General features: G+C 33.8%; 1 protein-coding gene across 16 annotated transcripts in view; it reads right to left on the reverse strand.

The window, feature by feature from the left end:
* The window catches only part of LOC122568968 (glutamate receptor ionotropic, NMDA 2B), a 349,490-nt gene that overhangs the window by 18,297 nt on the left and 310,993 nt on the right, over window positions 1-20,200 (reverse strand). For 12 of the 16 annotated variants that reach the window (XR_006317279.1, XR_006317280.1, XR_006317281.1 and 9 more), the window contains 5 exons: window positions 7,776-7,923; window positions 5,761-5,944; window positions 4,468-4,607; window positions 3,216-3,328; window positions 1,161-1,445 (listed from right to left, as the gene is read on the reverse strand). Coding sequence is in view for 13 of the 16 variants with exons in the window: in XM_043729354.1 (XP_043585289.1) it covers window positions 1,161-1,445; window positions 3,216-3,328; window positions 4,468-4,607; window positions 5,761-5,944; window positions 7,776-7,923 (870 nt within the window). In the remaining 3 variants the exon portion in view is untranslated. The remainder of the gene's footprint in view (window positions 1-1,160; window positions 1,446-3,215; window positions 3,329-4,467; window positions 4,608-5,760; window positions 5,945-7,775; window positions 7,924-20,200) is intronic. The other 4 variants (XM_043729362.1, XM_043729357.1, XM_043729356.1 and 1 more) reach the window with 1 other exon arrangement.

A 20,200-nucleotide genomic window follows, 5' to 3' on the forward strand; every position in this document is an offset into this window, starting at 1 on the left:
GATTGATTATCTTGGATCGTGCAGATAGTGATTGAACGGGGAGGAAATTTCTATGATAACCAGGTTACTTAAGAAACTTTACATTCTTTGACGAGTAGATAATAAGGAAATAAACGGAATTCTTGTGCAAACTGTGAGAAAGTTAACCGAGACCCTCAAATAACAATGAAATTTAAAGCAATGTTCACGACCAACGCCCAACGTTTCGTCCAATATTGTAAATTCGTTTAATCGAAATTTTATTGAAAAGTGAACTCTCCACGTAACATTCTAAATTTAGCTGAAAGCTCATCCTATGACCTTGCGTTAGAAAAATCCCCCTTTTTTCCATCTGCGCCATAATTTACATCGAACACTCCACCTTTTGCTTCCCAAAGCTGCCAACACCATTTAGAGACTAGCAAAGTGGCAAGGTGGGAACTAGTTCACAGAGATTAAACAAGCAACTTCGCTCAGAAGCTTCGATAACGAACCACGTATATATAATTCGTGCACATTTAGCGCGATTAAGGGATCGAGTTCTAATTTTAGGACCAGCGAATTCAGCAAACTAATACGTTATGAGGTGTCGTATCTGTCCTTGGTTCTTTTTCTTTTTTTTTTATGTGAACTGGAGATATAGAACTATTTGTTCTAGAAACGAATTGAAAATTGAAGAACAAATGACATTTAATTTTAACTGATTATAAATACACGATGAATGTACTAAGAAGTGTATTGCAGGTGAATCTGACATATTTAAAAGTTGAAATCAATTTGATGTGCTCGAGCTCGGCTGAACCATTGCAAACCATTTTCAAAATACTCTCTGAAAATACCGAGTTTACAACACATTTATTAAGCGTGAAAGGAACTAAAAATGTTAAAGAAACTAATGATTTTCGTAAATATACCTAAGTAAAACTAATGCAGAGAATTGTCTTTACCTACTAATTATTACTAGGTAGTATTTTCACATCTTTAAATTTCTCATAAATAAAAATTCTACTGATAATAAATCTATTCAATAAATTCACGAAATCTGCGTACCAAAACTTCAAAAATAGCCACCCTTTGCGATTGAATTACGTCGCAAATTTTATTCTAAACTTCGTCGGCGAAGACCTCACGCTTTTTTCTATATATTTCGGGACGAAACAACGTCATTTAATCGTTCTTACCCGCTGATAACCGCCTCGATTCCTTCAGCCACGCTGCTTTTGTTGAATTTCTTCATGTACGCGTGCATCTCCTTGAAATATTTTGCCAAAGTGCTGTCAGTGTGGCTCCATGGTATGGTACCAAACTTGAACATAGGCTTGTGGGACCATGGCTTGGACAAACGATGATCGTCAACACCGGTGAATTCGTGAAACTCCTCCCTCGTGATCATGAAGGCGGCCAGGTTGGCAGTGTAAATGGCGAGGAACACCACGGCGAACAGCGCCCACACGTTCGTCATGAATCTGAGTTTACAAGAATGTCGTTAAACGTTGGTGAAGCGACATACATTCGATCGATAATTGTGAAAAGATTTTTAGCTCTGCCACGTCGTTTAACTTGTCTTGGGTTCAATCGCACTCCTAAAAGATCTTTCGATTTTATGCTAAGCGGGTTTTCTTTACTCAATTTCATACTGAATGGTTCGTTTCTTCGCTTTTTCAAAATTAGAAGCGCTTGTGAAGTAAATCAAAACGCCATTGACGAACTCTTGAAAACTGTAACAGCATAGAAAAAAAAAAAGAACTGACAATCTGAATGGAAAAATTAAATTCCTCGATATCTGAAAAAAGTTTGTATCTTTGGACGAATGGAAAAAGGAACGAACAATTGTCTTAATTAGAATTAAGAAAAATTTGCATATATCATATTAAAATTTGGTACAATTATTTAAGCACAAAAATTTAAATTTTTTGACGAATTGAAATTAAATATCTAGAAAATAGAGAACTTTAGAAAGAATTCGATTGGTATAGGAAGAAAGTTACTAATTACATAAGATTTATTTATCGTCAAAAGTATAGAAAGTCGAGGATTCTATGGTTCAATTCACAGTTGCGTTATCTGTAATTCTAAATTTTCACTAGTAAGACTTTTATTGGATTTAGTGGATTTTCATTGTTTCAGTGTACCGTAATTTAACGCACAGGCCGATTTTTGCGTGCATTTTACGTAGCTCACATTTTGCTTTGTATTTTACGATAGCATGCTTCAAAAGCCTTAGGTTTTACGGTACTAACACGTAACACCACTCGAGGATTCTATTTGCGAGTTCACCAGATTCGTTTCACATACTCCACTACGTAATATTTTCAACGCTACTACATCGTTTCCCTTCGTTTTGAAAATGCAGCCCGTTCATCGAGGAACGTAAAATATTTTGCAGTCAAATTGTAAAAGTTTTCGAAAATGGGGCACGCACAAAATAATCCAATGAATACGACGCACTTGAATCCAACGTGTGCTGGAGAAATAAAATGTTCATTTTTCGTGGCGAACACTGTGGTTGAATACAATTTCTTGGCACGGTATATGCCGCCCGAATCCGCCTTATAATCTTTATGATTTAAACCGTTTCTGGCTGCATCCTCTACACGCCAATTATGGTACTTCGCAACTATCATGTAGCTATGAAACGTCACATTGCCATGTAAAGTTTAATCGATATGACTATAGTGTCTTTTTCCTCGATGAACGTGTTTAAATCGATTCTTAATTCTCTTTTCAAGTCTCTTTTAGCTTTCAACTTTTCTGAATTATAACGAATCGGTTTTCAAATTCCTATATCATTTAATTCTTTACAGATTTAACGTACAGAATGATCAAAACAGAGGATAAGACTTTAAGAGTTTCAATTATGTGGTTAATTAACTTTGAATTATTATATACGTTGAAATTATTAAAGATCAGAGATAACAAATTCGATTTTAGATACTTCGATCGCATACTCTACTAAGAATCTTCGAGTCGTAATTGATCACACATTATTTTCGAGATACAAAGAGGAAGAAGGGAAAACATAGAAGATGAAATAGAGGCGGTTCATGCAAATTCGTCGATGATATGGGCGTCTGTCGAGCGTCCTTGTGATCCCTTTGATCCCTCTCTTCGTCCCTTTTTCGATGCAGAGAAAACATGTTAATAGGTTTTGTGAGTTCTCTCCTTTTACCGTGCTTTCCGGGGAATATGATTTACGTGCGAGGATTTTAATTGTCGATAGAAATTGTTTTACCGACCTGGCTGTGAATCCCCTGGGAGAATCAATATGGACGGCTGCCTGAAATAATACGGCCCAGACCAGCCAGTACGTCCGACAGAAGGAGAACCGATGATTGGGCGATGGATTCTTCTGCAACCAGCATAAATCAGCCACGTTCGAACTCATTTCGTATCGTTTGCACAACCAATACAGCGACAACGTTGCAATAATAAGAAAATGTTCTAATCTACGGTGTGGGATTGGTCTGCGTTAGATTTTAGATAAAATCGTGCAAGAATTCAGTGAGAAGGTTAAACGAAAGCGAGTGACAGGAAGATATTGTGTTAGAATGCATTGCGAATATTTGTGAAGATATCCGATAGATAGATATCGTGTTCGATGCTAGAAAATTATTTAAAGTTGCGGATGGTTCGCTAGATCTTAGAAGTAGCATTCAAAGTTGTGCCAGTGAATTGATCTGTAATGTTCACGTTTCATATTTCTTCATGCAATTTGTTTGATTAATATCTTAGAGATACTTAATTTCATTATAGATTTAGTTTTATTAAGTACGACGTGGAGAAAATATAAATTAATTTTGAAGACTTTACGGAAACATAGTTAGAAATGAATTCCAAGGATTGGAAATAATTTATGACAAAGAGAAAGAAAAGGGGAGAAACTTCAAATTTTTAAGAGAAGATGGAGAGACATAACGTGAATCAGCTTTGAAAATTATGGAGAAACAGGTTTCAAAACGCGTCCTAGGAATTAAAAGTAGTTCACAGCAGAAAGATATAGGAAATTTTAAATCTCTGTGAAAGAGATTAAAGAAGATATAAATCACCCTTGACAATTACATAGAATCAAATTTAGGAATGAATCTTAGGAAGTAGAAATGATTAAAAAAAAATTCACAAAATGCAAAGTGTCCTTCTTTATCTCTCTTCGCTAAATAAAAATTATATTCACTTATTGCAGACGAAATATTTCCAATTACGCTCGTAAATGTCAAGTGATACGGACGCTTTAAATTTTATTGACAAGTAAAATGAGACTAAGGTGTTTTCCGAATAAAGAAAAAGGGGAAACTGCGTGGTATTTGTATCATCACGAAAGTACGTGGAAAGAATGTTCTCCCACGATCAATCTCTTTTTCTTGTTGTCGCAGGGATGGAGTGTCGTTAAGATTAATGGTATTGTCCGATATAGTAATTTGCTCTATAAGGATTTCGTGCTCTGAAGACGAGAAAACATACATAGCTAATAAGAAGCGAAATTAATAGTACCGGTTTCTGCGCAGCGTCTGAAGGGTTTACCTTCATGTTGAAACCGGATGGTGACAACCATTCGAACAGTAGTATCATAATCGTGGCCGCGTGTATGGCGACGATGCCAACTAACATCCAAGAGGCGGTGTCGAATGGTTCTGAAAACCATAATGAATAATATAATAATAATAATAATAATAAAATTGTTTCGTATTACGTTGAATGTATTGATCATATTTATTCTACGTGTATTAATGTCTGTATCAATGCATGCCCAATAGACTTTGGAATTTCTTATTTGCTAAAAATAAAAAGTATCGCTACTTTGATAGGGAAACGCACTTTGTTAATTAAAAACATTTGTGGCAATTACTTTATAAAATATGTATATTTATATTAAATACTAGAATGTATCAAGCTATACTAAATATTATGTTAAATATTCTGTTAAATATGTATATTTATAAGAAGCCATAGAAGGATCGATTTCTTGTTCTGTCGAATAAAACGAGATTGAGTAATAAACAGTAATAAACGTTTTAAATGATTTCGAAGAATATATAGTATAATAGTGTTACTTATGTTAACTATATCATTACATTAATGAAACTGATATTATTAAATCGATATATGTATGTATCAATATGTAATATATGTATGTGTTGAGTTTTATGTAAATTATAGAATCGTAGAACACATGAGTTGATAAAATTGAATGAAAAAATATTTTCTCTTCCAATCATTAACAAATTCGTTGTTAAGTAATTTGATTGAAATTTGGAAAGATCTGTTAATCCTGTTTCGCAGAACAATACTATTGTAAATATCTTTGAGAAGCACTCTCTTCTAAGTGAGTAGCGTAGTTATTTCCTGGAATTGATCGACGTTTACTGCTGTTTATCTAGAATTTACCCTCTATTCCTCAATAGCATCTGTACTAAACTTCCGAAATTTTAGAACAGGATGTTTCACGGTGATCGTAAAACATTCGAAGCAATTTTATTGAAAGCTCTGATTCAACAACGTATTTCAATCATAGTTACAATGAAACTTTGTTTTTGATGATTCTATGAATATTTTTTATTTACTGATAATATATTTTATATCATTTATATTTACATATTAGATATTATTTCTTGTTGGAAACAATAAAAATTCAATGTAGTCACAATAATATACGATTAATTACTAATATAAAAAGATAATTATCTAGCATGTTTCTATGTTAATTCTTAATATATATTATTTAGGATCCGAAGAGATTTCTTTATGAACCATTTAACGTTTAATGAGATCTTTATGACCACTTACCAAGGAAGGCAGTGGGAGATATTATACCAGTCCTCTTAGCCACAACAATGGCGATACCAGTCTCCATGTACGGTACCGTGAAATCAACCACGGCTTCTCTTTCAGAATTAATCATCAAAGATGTCATTACCATGTCCGTTTTCCGATTCACCAGATCAGCTATCAAACCGTTCCATTTTCCATTCTACGAACAGAACGACGAACATTAAACTTGATGTAATTGCAAATTATAAATTCCATCGCATAATTTTAATATTCCAGCAGAAACTATCGCACTGTAAGAAAATTCCATTAACAATTTGACGCCATAATATACCAATTGACGTCCCAACTTAACAATCATCTATGGAAAACGTTAGTTGACGTTCTAATGTAATATATATGTACACAGAAAAGTTCCACAAATGTAATATTCTAGACTGTATATTCTTTCTTTATTTAGTTAATTTGTACTTTACAGTTTGTCCAGCTTGGTAAACATTTGTTAAATTTTTCTAACTACACTATATATAGCATTATATATGTAACAATGAAACTGCCAGTGAATACAATATGAAATATCAAAGGAATAAAATGTATGAAGAGTTACGAGAGAACAAGCTTTAAACGTTGCAAAGTAAATATCCAAATCCTCAAAAATGTACGCAATTATTGTAAATCTATAAAATAAAATATAGAACCTATAAAGTTGATAAAAAAAAAAAAAAATAACGTATCAAATCTCGAAGGAACATTATCATAACAATTGACTGCTTTGATCATTTTGATAAGCCTAATGTTATAATAATTTTGTAATTAGTGAAAAGACTTTGTCGATAAAATGTCGCGATAAATAGCGGTTCCAAGTATGTACGAAGGTTATATTTTCGAAGTATGTTTCGCTTAGGACCCATGATTGTCCGCATGCAAACGCTCAGTCATATTTAAATAAACACAATGAAAGAGCCAGGCTAACTCGAGGACACTTTGCCCTCGATACATCTCAATTGTTTCGCGCTCGTTGCAGATTCTGGATTAATGGATAGAGTTGGAATTACGCGCGAAATTAATCTATACAGTCGTTCCATCGATACTGTCGTCAAGTATTAAATCCTGAACGTTCGGATTAAACGAGATCCGCTGTATTAACCCGGTCCAACTTTAAAGACGTTCCACTTACTACTTCCACGATTATTGAAACTAAATCCTTGCTATTCGTTGGGATTAAGATTACATAATTGACTGATAGACATTGATCTATTAAATCTTATCTGGATCTTCGACAGAAGCACTTTTCATTAGAAAATTAATTTCCTAATCGAACAAACAAAGATCTAAAGCGGAATGTCGCGCTGGGGCTAATCGAATGTTCCTTTCGTTCTTGAAAGCTGTTAAGTTGAAAGATGTTAAATGTATATTTCACGTCGTGTATATCTTGAATATCGCTTGTATGGTACGTGTATTTTGTAAAATTTCTAAATTAACTGAGTCATGAGCGGACTGTGAAAGGTTATATATAAGTTTGAGGGCTATTGGAACACGTATACAAATATTTGGAACGTATACGAGTTATATGAGAGTCATTGTACAAATAAAACGAATATCAAATTTTATTAAAGTGGAATAAAGCGATATTTAATTGTGAAGCAAAAAATTGGTTCTCTCGCCGTCCATATTCCTAATCGTTTTGATTAAATCCAGTTTATTACGAAACAATAAGCCTGTTATTTCACTTAACTATTAACGTTCTATGTAATCTTGCAAAATTTCCTATTTGTATTTCGATTTCTTATATTTTCAGCAGAATATCTATAAATAATTTACAGTTCTCATGCTTGTAGAATCTATTTGTGATTAATAATTTTCCATAAACATATATATGTCTATATATTCATATTATTTAATATTTTCAATCTTCTCTGTATCTAAAAATATCTTTTACACTTTTTCATATATCGTATAAGTATCACGAAGATCCATTTTATCGGAAATGCTCGATAATAATTGTTAGCTGGATAAAATTCGTTATAACCAACCTCTAGCGTGCCCCATTTCCCATCTTCGACTCTAACAAGCTCATAAGTGAAGCCGATTTCCTCGGAGAACTTTTGAAGCAGGTCGATGCAGAATCCGCTGCAGCACTGATAAAAGCTCTCGTTCTTCTGTGCCGCTTGAACGTCCATCCTGAAAAACGGCGTACACCAGTAACATCGTCGTTCACTTGCTCGCAGCCGCGTGTTTTATTTCTCTACCCTTTCATGGACGTTGGAACGATCGTTCTTCGATCATCCCTATGATAAAATACTTTGTCCAGAATCTTGAGATAGAATGACAAAGAGGAGATTAGTTTTTCGTATTAGGTTGTCGTGATTAATGGATGGAATGACTTACGTTGTAATTATTTTCTGACGGTTCGTTTTTCGTTCACAAGACGACGAAAGATTCTATCGATCGGAGCGATTTAAATGAAAGATATTTATTTTAAGAGAGAGAGAGAGAGAAAAAGAGAGAAAGAGAAAGAGAAAGAGGAAGAGAACTGGATACTATAATTTCTTTTAGATTCCTAGATTCTTCTTATGGAGTTAAATATAAAATATAGCTATATTAAATTTGTAGTTACACAGAATACGCCGTAACTAATTGAAGTCGTTTCAATGATAAATACCGGATATAAAAATGATAGAAATAGAAGTCATATAGACTTTTGTCCTGTTCGATATCTTCTTCGAGCTATAGCGCTGCAGTAATGTGCAGTTTACATGTATAGGTATTATTGAGAAAAGGTAATATTTGATTTAAACGTAAGCTGCAGTTATCGTATTAAAAATCCCAAGTATTTTTCCAATGCCATTAACGAACAGTTTAATAGAACTGTCTTTAAACTGAATTAAGAATAACTATGCTTACATACGTATATACGTAGAATTACAAGTAAAATGAATGTATTTCGTTATTTTTGTATCTTTCCATTGTTTACCTATTAGTAGGATAATCAAAGAATGCGAAGAAAAATAATTTGAAATTAAGGCCAAATCGAAGAACCTTTGCGCTAACGATCGAGAAATTAAATTTGGGAAACAGGTTAAATGGAACTTCGGTTAATAATTCCAAATTCGAGAAAATCGAGTATGACAATAAGGGAAGATGTTAATGTAGCGTAAGATGACTTTACAGAAGTTTCATAATGTTCCTGAAATTTCTCAATCTCTGTTTATACCGCGAAACAACTGGATTAACGTCGCTTCTGGCTAAGTCGTGCAATCTGGCTGAATACGAGTCGGATGGTTTACCCTGGTCACATCTGCACGTGACAAACCCGATGCTCCTCGTGTATTGTTTCCGCAGCTGGTGAATAACACTCGTTTTACGTGTTCCATGGAATACGCATTGTTTGGCCAATCGACTGCAAGCTGTACCTATATTTTAGGCGGCAGCATTCGGAAAACAATTATCGAATCTCTGGTACGAAATACGGAGAAACTAGAACTAACTTACGGTGAAGAAAACAAGGCGAACAGTACAGAATAATCTGAATTTTTCTATTTCTCTTCTCGCCTGTATCATCTTTACAAATGTTCCTCAAACTAACAAAACAAAAATTCACTTTTCTTTTTTTTTAGAAATAAAATCTCTAGTTTCATTGTTTTACGAAAAAAATATCCTATTTACGCTTTCGAAAGATCGGAAGAAAAATGATCGGTTATAGAACATTCTATTAAAAACTGAGAAACGAATATTTTCCATATTCTTAAGTAAGTTAGTTACCAAATTAAACGATAGATTTAAGAGACCACGTTTTCACCAATATTCCTGAAACATTGCGCGATGACTAAACTTTCTCGCCCTTACAGGCGATTAACCCGATCACGGTAGCAATCATTATCGGCTGTCTATCATTCCAAGTTTTCCTCACAAAACGAACGTCAATATCGCGTCCATCAAAATTTCCAATTTACGAACGTCATTTAAACGTCCGATAGAAAATCTCAATAGCCAGTAGTTAACGCGCGAAACAGGGACGCATCGATCGTTAGACGATGGTCGTTAATCGTAAGACGTCCGTGGGACGTGAATGTATCTTAATCGTGTCGGAATAATGGTCGTAATTGTCGAATAAATTTGCCAGCAAATGGGCATTAATGATAGACGCGTTAGACAAACGAAGAAGCAACGCCTGCCTCCGGGAATATTATGCAGGAATTTAACCGGACTGACGAGGGTACAGCCTGTAGGATGCTGCAATAACTGGGACTGAACATAGTTTGCCCTTGTGTCAACCAGTCTGAACGGAGATCCGTGACTCGTGTTTTGCGAGACGCATAAACAAGTAACATTAGGCATATACGCACAAAGTGTATAATATCAGCACTGTAATGGCATCTGGGTCGGTTTTTGTTATTAAATGATTAGAGTCGTTATGAATCGTTCACATGCACGTAACGAAGGCTTTTTAGTCTATTGGATTGTCGAGAGAAGTTTATTAAACTCTTCAAGTACACGACGTGTATAATACATCGTAATGGTATTCGAGATGGTCTCCGTTATTAAATAATTAGAATTCCTATGAACAGTTTACTTGCGTGTTGTGCAGCTTCTTCGATGGATCGATTTGTTAGAAAGAATTTCTTAAATTTATCGAGGCAAGTGTGCTTTGTACAGTTTATTAAGATAAATATTTCGTGGGATATAAAACTGAGAAGTCGCGATGTTCTTCCATCGTTGTGTCATACTTTCGGGTTCCTTCACGTGATAAAATTTAGTCAGCGAGAAGATCGTGGAAGTATCTTACTTTGAACGTCGCGCAATAAAAACAGCATACCAAATAGCGAAGAGCTTGCGACGATATTATTTTATGAAAATCTAACGGGATATCGTGTATGGAAAGGACTTTTCGAACCAATCTTGTCCCGTGTGATGTTCTCAATTTCGAGCATCCAATATCATGTTATGGAAGATAGTGAAATCGAATATCCTGACAGACATAATTAATTATTACTTCCATGCAGCACTGAAACTGATTCACGTAAGTTACGGCAAGATTGTATAAATTTTGTTTCGAGGCATTCAAGAGAAGAGATAATTAGACAATAAAGCGAAACAATAGCGGAAATGACATTAGATGTAACAAAAATAATGTTATTCGTTCAAATTTTCGTATAATAATTCTTAGCTTTAAAGCCAATATCGATGACGTTAAGATATGAGTAAAAAGCTGTAGAATTAAATAGTCCCATTTTAATCATCTCAGTCTTTACATCTTTTAATCGTTTAACCTTTTTACAGTTAATGAGATTAGAAATATCTTGAATAGCGACAGTACAAGAGCCATACTGGACAGACTAATTGCTGCAGTTTATTTTATCAATTAAGTTCCTTGACGATACAATATTCGCCTCGATTAACACGATTTCCCTGCACGAACGAATAACTGCAGTAAATTTCGACAGCAAAGTCAGCAGACCCAGCACTATTGCTATTCTCTATGGCCATTCTCACGATAATAACGTTACGTTTATTTTACATTTTCGTGATGCATGTACCTATGTATATATCTACTAACTAAGGATGAGAACTACCATAGAAACATCGATTTCCTCCGAACTGCAAGATATCCAGCAACGTTCGGTTATATCTGGCGACTTTCTTGGCCCACCGGTCGTAAAATCTTACGTAACGCAAATGTATATCGACATGTATACGTTAGGCGTACTGACAGCAGTTAAAGGCTGGTAGAAGTGGAAGTTTATACGTAAACGTCCATACGTCGAATCCCTTATGCACCAGACCGTGTAGCTTCGTTCGCGCCCTTAAAAGTTTACGGCCTTCTTAAGGGGTTGTTAAACTTTCGACGACGTTCCAAGCGAATTGGCACTTTTCGAAAACGCAGTTAGCTACGTGTTGTCGTTAGAATCACTAGAAAATCATAGATTCTTACTGTTCATGTTCGCGTACTTGATTCTTACGGGCAACACGTTCTTCTGAACGTGGCAATTCACGATTTATAGAAGGTGAATTCTGTGGAGCGTTACAAATAGTTGTGTCCTAAAGGTAACGTAATGCGAAAATATGAAGGAACTTTTATAGTTACGAAGGGGCTATTGTTAATGGTAAATGAAATAAATGTAAATAACGGTACGTTTGGAATCACTTTTCTTTGTGTTTCTAAATTTTGTAAATATTTGTCTACGAAAAACACACTATTTCTGATACATGAAACATCATTGAATGAAATAAATTTAGAATTTTCAAGATCATCTTCATTTTTCGAATGGTATGCTTTGTACCTTACGTATGTATCACATACTTATGGGGATAAATTATTGAATTAATGGAGGTGAATGTAATTATGTTTTCTTTTAATAATATATAATTAACAAATATATGTTTAATAAAACTATATCAATTTGTTACAAGCCAGTAACAGAACATTGCTGGACGAATAAATGACTCGCAATTTACACGATAGCCTGATTCGTTTTTCTTAGTTAACATATTAAACGCATGTTTAATTACTCTCATTCTAATAGAGTGGCGTATTAAAATCAATATTTGTTATATATATTTTACATATACTGGGCAAATTCTGTTAGAAAGTTCTACTAAAGGACGTTTAATTAATAGTATGTTTGAAGGTCGCGCAACACTTCTTGCAGCATCTCGTTCATCTTCAGCTGAAACCTGATAGAACTTGATTTGAAAACCTACAATTTGCTCGTATTTAAAAATATGAATTCCATAGATAAATAATGTGCTTTATATAGAAGTTTCCTGTCTTCTATTCTTCTAATATGCCAACTTCTAATTTCTAAAAATATACAATACATTTTTAAGCAATATAGAATGTTGGAAAAGTCCAAAGTGCGTTAAAAAGGCAACGTATTGCCCACGTATTTGACTGTTTATTTTTAACTGCAAAGAGATGTTAAGAAGAATCTCCGACGAAAAGTTCTCGGCATAAATACCGTACCAACTGGTAAATTTTTCCATTCTATTAAAATGGAAATTTTATTGCTGGAATGTTCCGAAAATGCGATTCAGATTCATCAAGTTGAACCTCTCACATAGTTCTCAGCCTGATGAATAGAACGGAAGAAGTCGAAGAAATGCTAAAACGTCGTTGGAGTTTGAAGTTCTCTCTTCGAGCCCAAGTTCCGGCAAAAATGGAAGAACACCGTGAAATAAATTACAGAGAGGCGACCGTACAAAATTTCACCTTCGAATTATTTTTCTCTCTTTTTCTTTTTTTTTTTTTTTTTGGATAGTCTGGTGAAACTTTCATAGCGAAAAGCGTAATCCACTTAACACGAATTTAATCTTATCTAAAGTGGCAATCACAGAGCGTTAAACGTAATTTTTGTTCTTTTCTTTCTTTCAGAGTTTGAAAGGTTGATAATAATACGATTCTCGCATTCTCAGCTATTCTTCTTCTTTTTAACTCTATATTCGACTACTCGTTTTGGCACACCTTTCGTTTTAACCGCGTCACACAGAAGGAGCAATTATCTTTCCTTTTTTGTTGGCATTCTGCCATATCCTTTCCACTTAAGAGACAAAGAGATTCTATCATCATTGTACGTTTTACCAGGGAGCTATCTGGCCTACTAAGCTCTTTCTAATACTCCCTGCCATAATGTTTTACGAGGAATTGTGAACTAAATGAATCGTCCTTTCAAAGTAGCTAGTAAGTCGTTTAGATCAAATAAAAATTCTGAATACAAGTTTTGCGTGATATACCGCTTCTAGTGTTTATTAAAATTCTAGATAAAAGCATAACAACATTACTATGATCGTGTTATTTTTATTTTAATCGTGTCATTCCTTAAATTTTTTACTAGCAGGACTAGTTAACTCTGAATGATCCTTAAATGAATTTATAAAAAATACTATCTCCATTAATTGGTATAATCATTAGTAACTTTTTGACCTTGTAAAAGTATGGACGTTTTTCTCTGTTGAATATAATAGCAGAAGTTAGTTTTCACTATTTTGTTTATATTTATTAATTTTCGCTATTTTCAGTATGCGAGAAAAATATTGTACATTTAGGAAACTCAAATGGAAATTCTGGCACCTCAAATGTCGAATCACGTTAAAGGAAATTATAGTATTCCCCAACGAATAAAAAATGTATCGGAAAGTTGTTACGATATTAGAATTTTGTTACATTTTAAGAAGTAAAGTATATCAAACATCGAGAAGGATATAACGATAATTGTGTTCATTTCCAATAACGTAACAAAACACAGGAATTTAAAGTTAATGAAATTTAATCTTCTTTTATATTTATCTGAAAAGTAGCTGAAGTCACAAAGAGATCTCAGTATCGTCTGAAATTCTGCATAACTCTGTTAAAGTCTTGATGGACTTGGCGAAACTTAAAATCTGGTTAGCCGCCTGAAACGTGACCTGACATCCTCGATTGACATCGATGAAGTTCGTTCGAACTAACCAAGAATCAGAAGAACTTTGACAGACGCTCGTCGAACTATTGAAATCCTAGGAATCCATGATGAGTATGATCGAAACAGCAACATAGTCGTTCAGTAAAAACCATCGAAACAGGCACAATCTTGGTGTTTCAAACAACATCCAGAGTACAATTAGTCTAATTTACTTTAGAAAACATCTGCAACCTGTTCAGACGTAGAAAAGTTTCAAGATTCAGCGAGAATCAGTGAAAGCATAATTCTAAGATATTCTCGAAGGTTCGATCAAAATTACGAAAACACGATCTAAGGAAATTTAGATTATTGGAAATTAGTAACATTATCGAGCAATTTAAAAAATAGAATCACTTTTAACACGTGTTAAAAAATTAGGTGGAATTACAGAAATCTGCAAAATGTCTTAATCTAATATTCTACGTAATTGATCTTACAATGGCTGTTAAATATACTTTAAAGAAACGTTAGGTGATTAATTTTTTGCAATATTAGAAAGAAAATAGCGAAGAATACGAGATGGATTTATTAAAAACTTATCACATCTACGCAAGAATTGTTATTCCCTAGATATAGATTTAAATGGCCCATAAAAATTGAAATTAAGATAGAGTTCTTAAAGTGTGTGGCTGCTTCGCCGACTCGTTCGAAGATTTAGAAATACTTGGACAGATTTAGCGGATTTGTAGAAGTCCGATATCTTGAGAAATCGGATAATGCTTGATGGTGCCTAGGAATATCTACTTAGAATCTAAGAGGGTTTAATAGGATTTAGCTGATAGCATGAGCTCACCTGAGCTCGATAAACCTCGGTATTATTTAGGTAAACTTGACTCAACGTTTAACAACTATCCTATTTCGATCATGTTGAATTAGTACTGAATAGTTATGAACCATATACCGTAACATCCTTCGATTAGAATAATATACGCACGTGGATGTTTCTTCTTGCTAATTTTTCTAATAATTATTTTTAAATGACTATATTACAATATGTGTAATCGTTACTAAAGTATCCTATATTGTAAATAAATTAGCATTTGATAACGAGATTCATAATGCACAAGCGAATTAATTCAATATCAACTATGATTTTGTAATACATCTAGTAAATTGTTCCTGGTTTAAAGTTCATAATTTCATTTACGAAACAACGAGCAAATTTACTTTTGGAAATAAGGTCATACATTTTTTCAAAGTACCGAACAACAACGCTTTTTGCTCGTTGTTCTCGTTGATGAAGATATAGGAGGTGCCGTGTGTCGCAAATTACGGGGGATGCTCGAAATTAGGAAAAGTAGATGGGAGTTTCGAAATTGGAAGTTGAAGGTAGCGTGTTCGTTGACTGTATAATTCAATGGGCAGTGGTAAACCGCAAAATTGTATATGGAATTGTTAGCAGATGGAAATTCAGTGGGTGGAAGTAACTTTGAGCCATTGCAACATCCTACTACGATATTTGCATAAAATAGGATCCTCTGAAAAAGAAATTTCTTTCATCTTCCTTAAACATTTATTATATAAATTGTTAGAAGTGTTTCAATTAATATTTGAACATCTAAATTAATATAATATATAATTATTAGTAAATTATAATATATCATGATATCTACTTCATATAAAATAGAGTTTACTGCGAACGATCACCTTTGTCCTTCTTTCATTTTTTTTAAATAATTCTAACTTCGAACGAAACGAGAAAGTTTCTCTGTATCATAATCTATATCGCTGGTCGAATTCTCACTAATTTTGTTCCAACGTTCCAATAGCAATTAGATTAATTAAATTCAATGCAACGCTACAGGATCGGAGCTGCAAACATATAACCGTGCGACTGCATTATTTTATAAAATATTGACCTCATACCATACGAGCGTATTTATTGATAACGGGGGACGAAGTTAATCCTGAAATTACTAGGTTTTGTTGCGTTCTAATATTCGTATATCAAGCTAAACATTTATAGCGGTCAGTATTAAAATAGGTGATTTATGCAAGAATAAATCGTCCCACATTGTCCATGATCATCGTTGTTTCTCGAACATTTGAATCTCTATCAAACCACGTTCGAATAAAAGACGAAGTATAGGATAGCAGATAAAATTACCAACAAAATAGATCATTTTATAAATCCATTTAATAAAACGATTTATTCGTAAGAATCTTCTTTGACAGAATACGTACGTCGTAAAATGTTATCGTAAAATTATACTGCCGGTTCAAATACATTTGCCAAGTAAAATACCCGCTGGGCTGGGTCAAGTTAAAGAGAAAAAAAGAGAATCAGTGGGAATAAAAAGGGAAAGCGCACGCTGGAGATAGAAAGATCTTCATCTCATATGCGTCCTCAGGAATAACCAGTGCTCAACGTATTTGATGTGAATCTCACGTAGAAGAAAAGTAAAGAGAGAGCTGGATTTATGCTTGGAATGTGAAAATCGCATTAAGTACACCCGATCGGTTTTGCTCGACATCAAATCATGACACGAGATGATCGAGCCATTTAGAATACCGTAGATTTTAAGCGTACTAGAAGATTCAAATTCTGTGGGTAACGAGTAGCGACATAATATCGAGTTAAGTAAGTAGACTGCAGATTTTTATGTATTCACTGAAAATGAGAGGTGCGAAAGTATACAGGGTGTATACAATAAAATATACAACATACCTTTATTGTAATTAATGGCAGAAATAAATCTCTGCGTGAGTTCTAAATATCTGTTTATTTGTTTCCGTACAAATTTAAATTTGCATAAGCATCCGCGATCTAATAATAGATAGGCTGCAGATTTTTCTGCATTTACGACAAATTAAAAGATATAAAAAATGGACAGAATGCATTATGTAAGCTATATGCAGCAATATATAAAATATTCAAAGTACTCTACATCTGATACGATGTTTAATGGATAAAACACTTGTCCATATAAGTTTCATTTTTGAAATTATATTTACAAAAACACGAGTTTGCATAAATATCCGCAGTCTAATGATACGTCTAATATAATATTTCTTGAAACTTTTAAATTATTGTCGTATCACATAACATTTTTCGTTATCGTTGCATTTCACGAGTCTGATACATTGAAGAGATTGTAAGTTTCCATGCCATTTCATATGATTCGATATTGAATGAAAACTGGTTTCAAAATGGGCTGTACAGTGTTCAAGAACGGGAAACAGTACATAAACCGGAACAGGAAATGACCTGCTCCTGTTATATCTACAAAACTGATTCGTGGTCGATCAAGTGGAATGTAGAGGCAGGATGTAGCTGGAGGAAACTATAAAGGAACCCTTATGCGTGTACAATGGAAAAGGAATATCGAAGGAAGGGTATCCCGATTCAAAAAGTAATGGCGGGAAGTGTCGAAGATGTATTTAATATACAGAAAGGATCGTTTCAATTTCATTGCAAGTTTGCACTCGTAGCTTAAAAGGAATTTACAAAAAGCTCAGAAAAATTTCAAGAGAATGTCAGATGTCTAAAGAAATTAAAGCGACTTTTTCGGGAAAACAAAAGAAAGCATTTTATAGTCGATTAACAATTTTTATAGATTATGTGTTTATGTTTATGTATGTTTAATATTCCACAAGACAGGATAAACAAAATTAATTTTATCTGAATTTGAATACATTGCATTCTAAAGTATGCTATCGTAACATCATTATATAGGCAAAATAATTATATTGTATGATCATGAGATCACTTGTTATCATTGTTTAGGTATGTCATTTCATTGCAGTACTACTCAATTCAAACATTTCTTTGATATGTACATCTTCATTTTGAACATTATTTTCTTCGTAACAAGAAGAAGCGTGCATCTAAATATATAACATGGTGCACATACGTTCCAGAATTTATAAAATATGCTCATCTTACATGTCATGCAAAACCTACATTTGAACGTAATGTAAGGTACAACAAACGGATGATTTCTCTTGCATCGAAGCAAATATCAAACAATTTGCTCCATTACGTGCAATTCCCTTTGCTATTCCAAAGAGGATAGGAAGCATCAGAATGTGTGTTAGTAACACAGAATAATGCCAAACGTAAGCTAATGTTTGATGGAATTAAAATCACAGGTATTATCGGCAGTCGATGCTGCACTATTTGCTGCAATAATACATAATATACACAATAGATGCAGTACTATAAAGATATATCTAAACGAGGTAGACACGGTATGGATACAGTCGATTAGTTCGTTCTTGGCTATAATAATTGTAGTGATAAAGGGAGGAACGTTACGATATGAATGAGCAATGGAATGTGTAATAGCAAATATTCCTCTATACTACTTATCCATTTACAAAAAGGTCAATATGGAATATACTTTCAATTTTACCACAGAGACAACAATTCTATCCTTAATTAATATAGCAGTACATTATATTATATTCTTTTGATTATATTATATTCTTTTGATTTCCCTTTGAACATTCAATAGCGACCTTTGTTTTATTTCTCGTAACAAGTTTAAAAACAAATTAAAAATAAATATAAGGTAGGAAATTTTGTGAGTTATCATTTAATAGGATCATGGTACTTTCTTCGATGGAATTGTAGAAAGCGTAAGTAAAGTCTTAATAACAATCCTCGAAATGCATAAGTCGAAAGGTGAGAGAACGTACATACTACCAAATCTAATACTCCCTGGTATTTGAATGTTAGCAATTGAAAGTAACAGTTGTGAGTTGAAAGTTCGAATTTGAGTTGGAAGTCAATATCTAGAAGTTTCATGCACACACGGGCTTACACAACTAATAATTAGAAGTTACAAGTTCATTGTTGGAAGTTTAGAGTTGGAATTTGGAAGACGAAAGTTAACGACTGTACACTGAAACTGAAAATTTACCATCTTAGCGAACGCTTTTCTGAACAATTAGAAGAATGCAAACATCTTTTCTCCTTATACGTCCTTAATTATGTTTGTTTAGTCTGCGTCCACATGCTGACGCGAAGCTTAATTATGATTCAATGCGTACGCGAGTTTACGCACGCGTTGCTCATTTGCGTACGACGAACGAGTATCGTTTAACGTTCAGTGTAACGTGTCTTCGATCCAATACCACATGTGTTATAACTAAACCATGAAAATTATGTATGATTTGAGTTATATTACTTAATTTTAGATGATTTAAAAGCTTTAGAGTTTTCTTGTTAGACGCTTAATTTTACTATTGGTTTCTATAAAACACTCAGTAACAATTAAAATAGAGTAAAATTCTCAAATTAAATAATCTAAGCTGAATTGTGGTCACATACTTGAAAACATCATTTCAGAATTAACGCATTAATCAATTTTGTTAAAGATATAAAATGTTATTTGTAATAGTAAATTACTAAAAAACGACAATAAAATTACAATTTGTTCAATGAAGTTTCCACAATATTCGATGAGTTTCTAAATTTCTATTTTACGTAACAAAGGTTTTAGCAAAATCACATTGTAAATGTTCCCTACCAGAGAAACAAGCTTATGTATCAAGAAAGATCGTCTGTCACTAAATTGTAAGGGAACGTTTGGAGAGTTCCGTCGCTACTTCTCGATCGCTTGCCACTCGGAAAGTTACCGCACATCAGCATAAATTGTATCGGACAGCAACGTCAAAACTGAGGAAGAGTTTTACGTGTCTCTGAAACTTTGTTTTGTCTCTAGCAGCTGGGACCAACAGCCATCGCATCGTAGCCTTCTTATGGCCATCATTGTAAACTACTTTGTCCACTTGCTGCCTCCCTTGTGGCTCTTAAAAGGACGAAACAAAACCGCGTGCCATTAATTGCTTTTTTGGTAAGCATCTCGTTACCGAACGCCTGTAACGCGCTTAATATCGCTTTGTACAACTATTAATTAACTCTGCACGTTTTTCCTTCTTAAATTTAAATATTTTTGTACTTTTTAGTTGTTAATCTAGATACTTAATACGGAACATTAATGAGCATAGTTTTACATCCGAAGTAACATACTTCCATAATTTTACGGACATATCGTTATGAAAATCTGGAATTA

Source organism: Bombus pyrosoma, linkage group LG7 (assembly GCF_014825855.1).
Source record: "Bombus pyrosoma isolate SC7728 linkage group LG7, ASM1482585v1, whole genome shotgun sequence".
Lineage (NCBI taxonomy): Eukaryota > Metazoa > Arthropoda > Insecta > Hymenoptera > Apidae > Bombus > Bombus pyrosoma.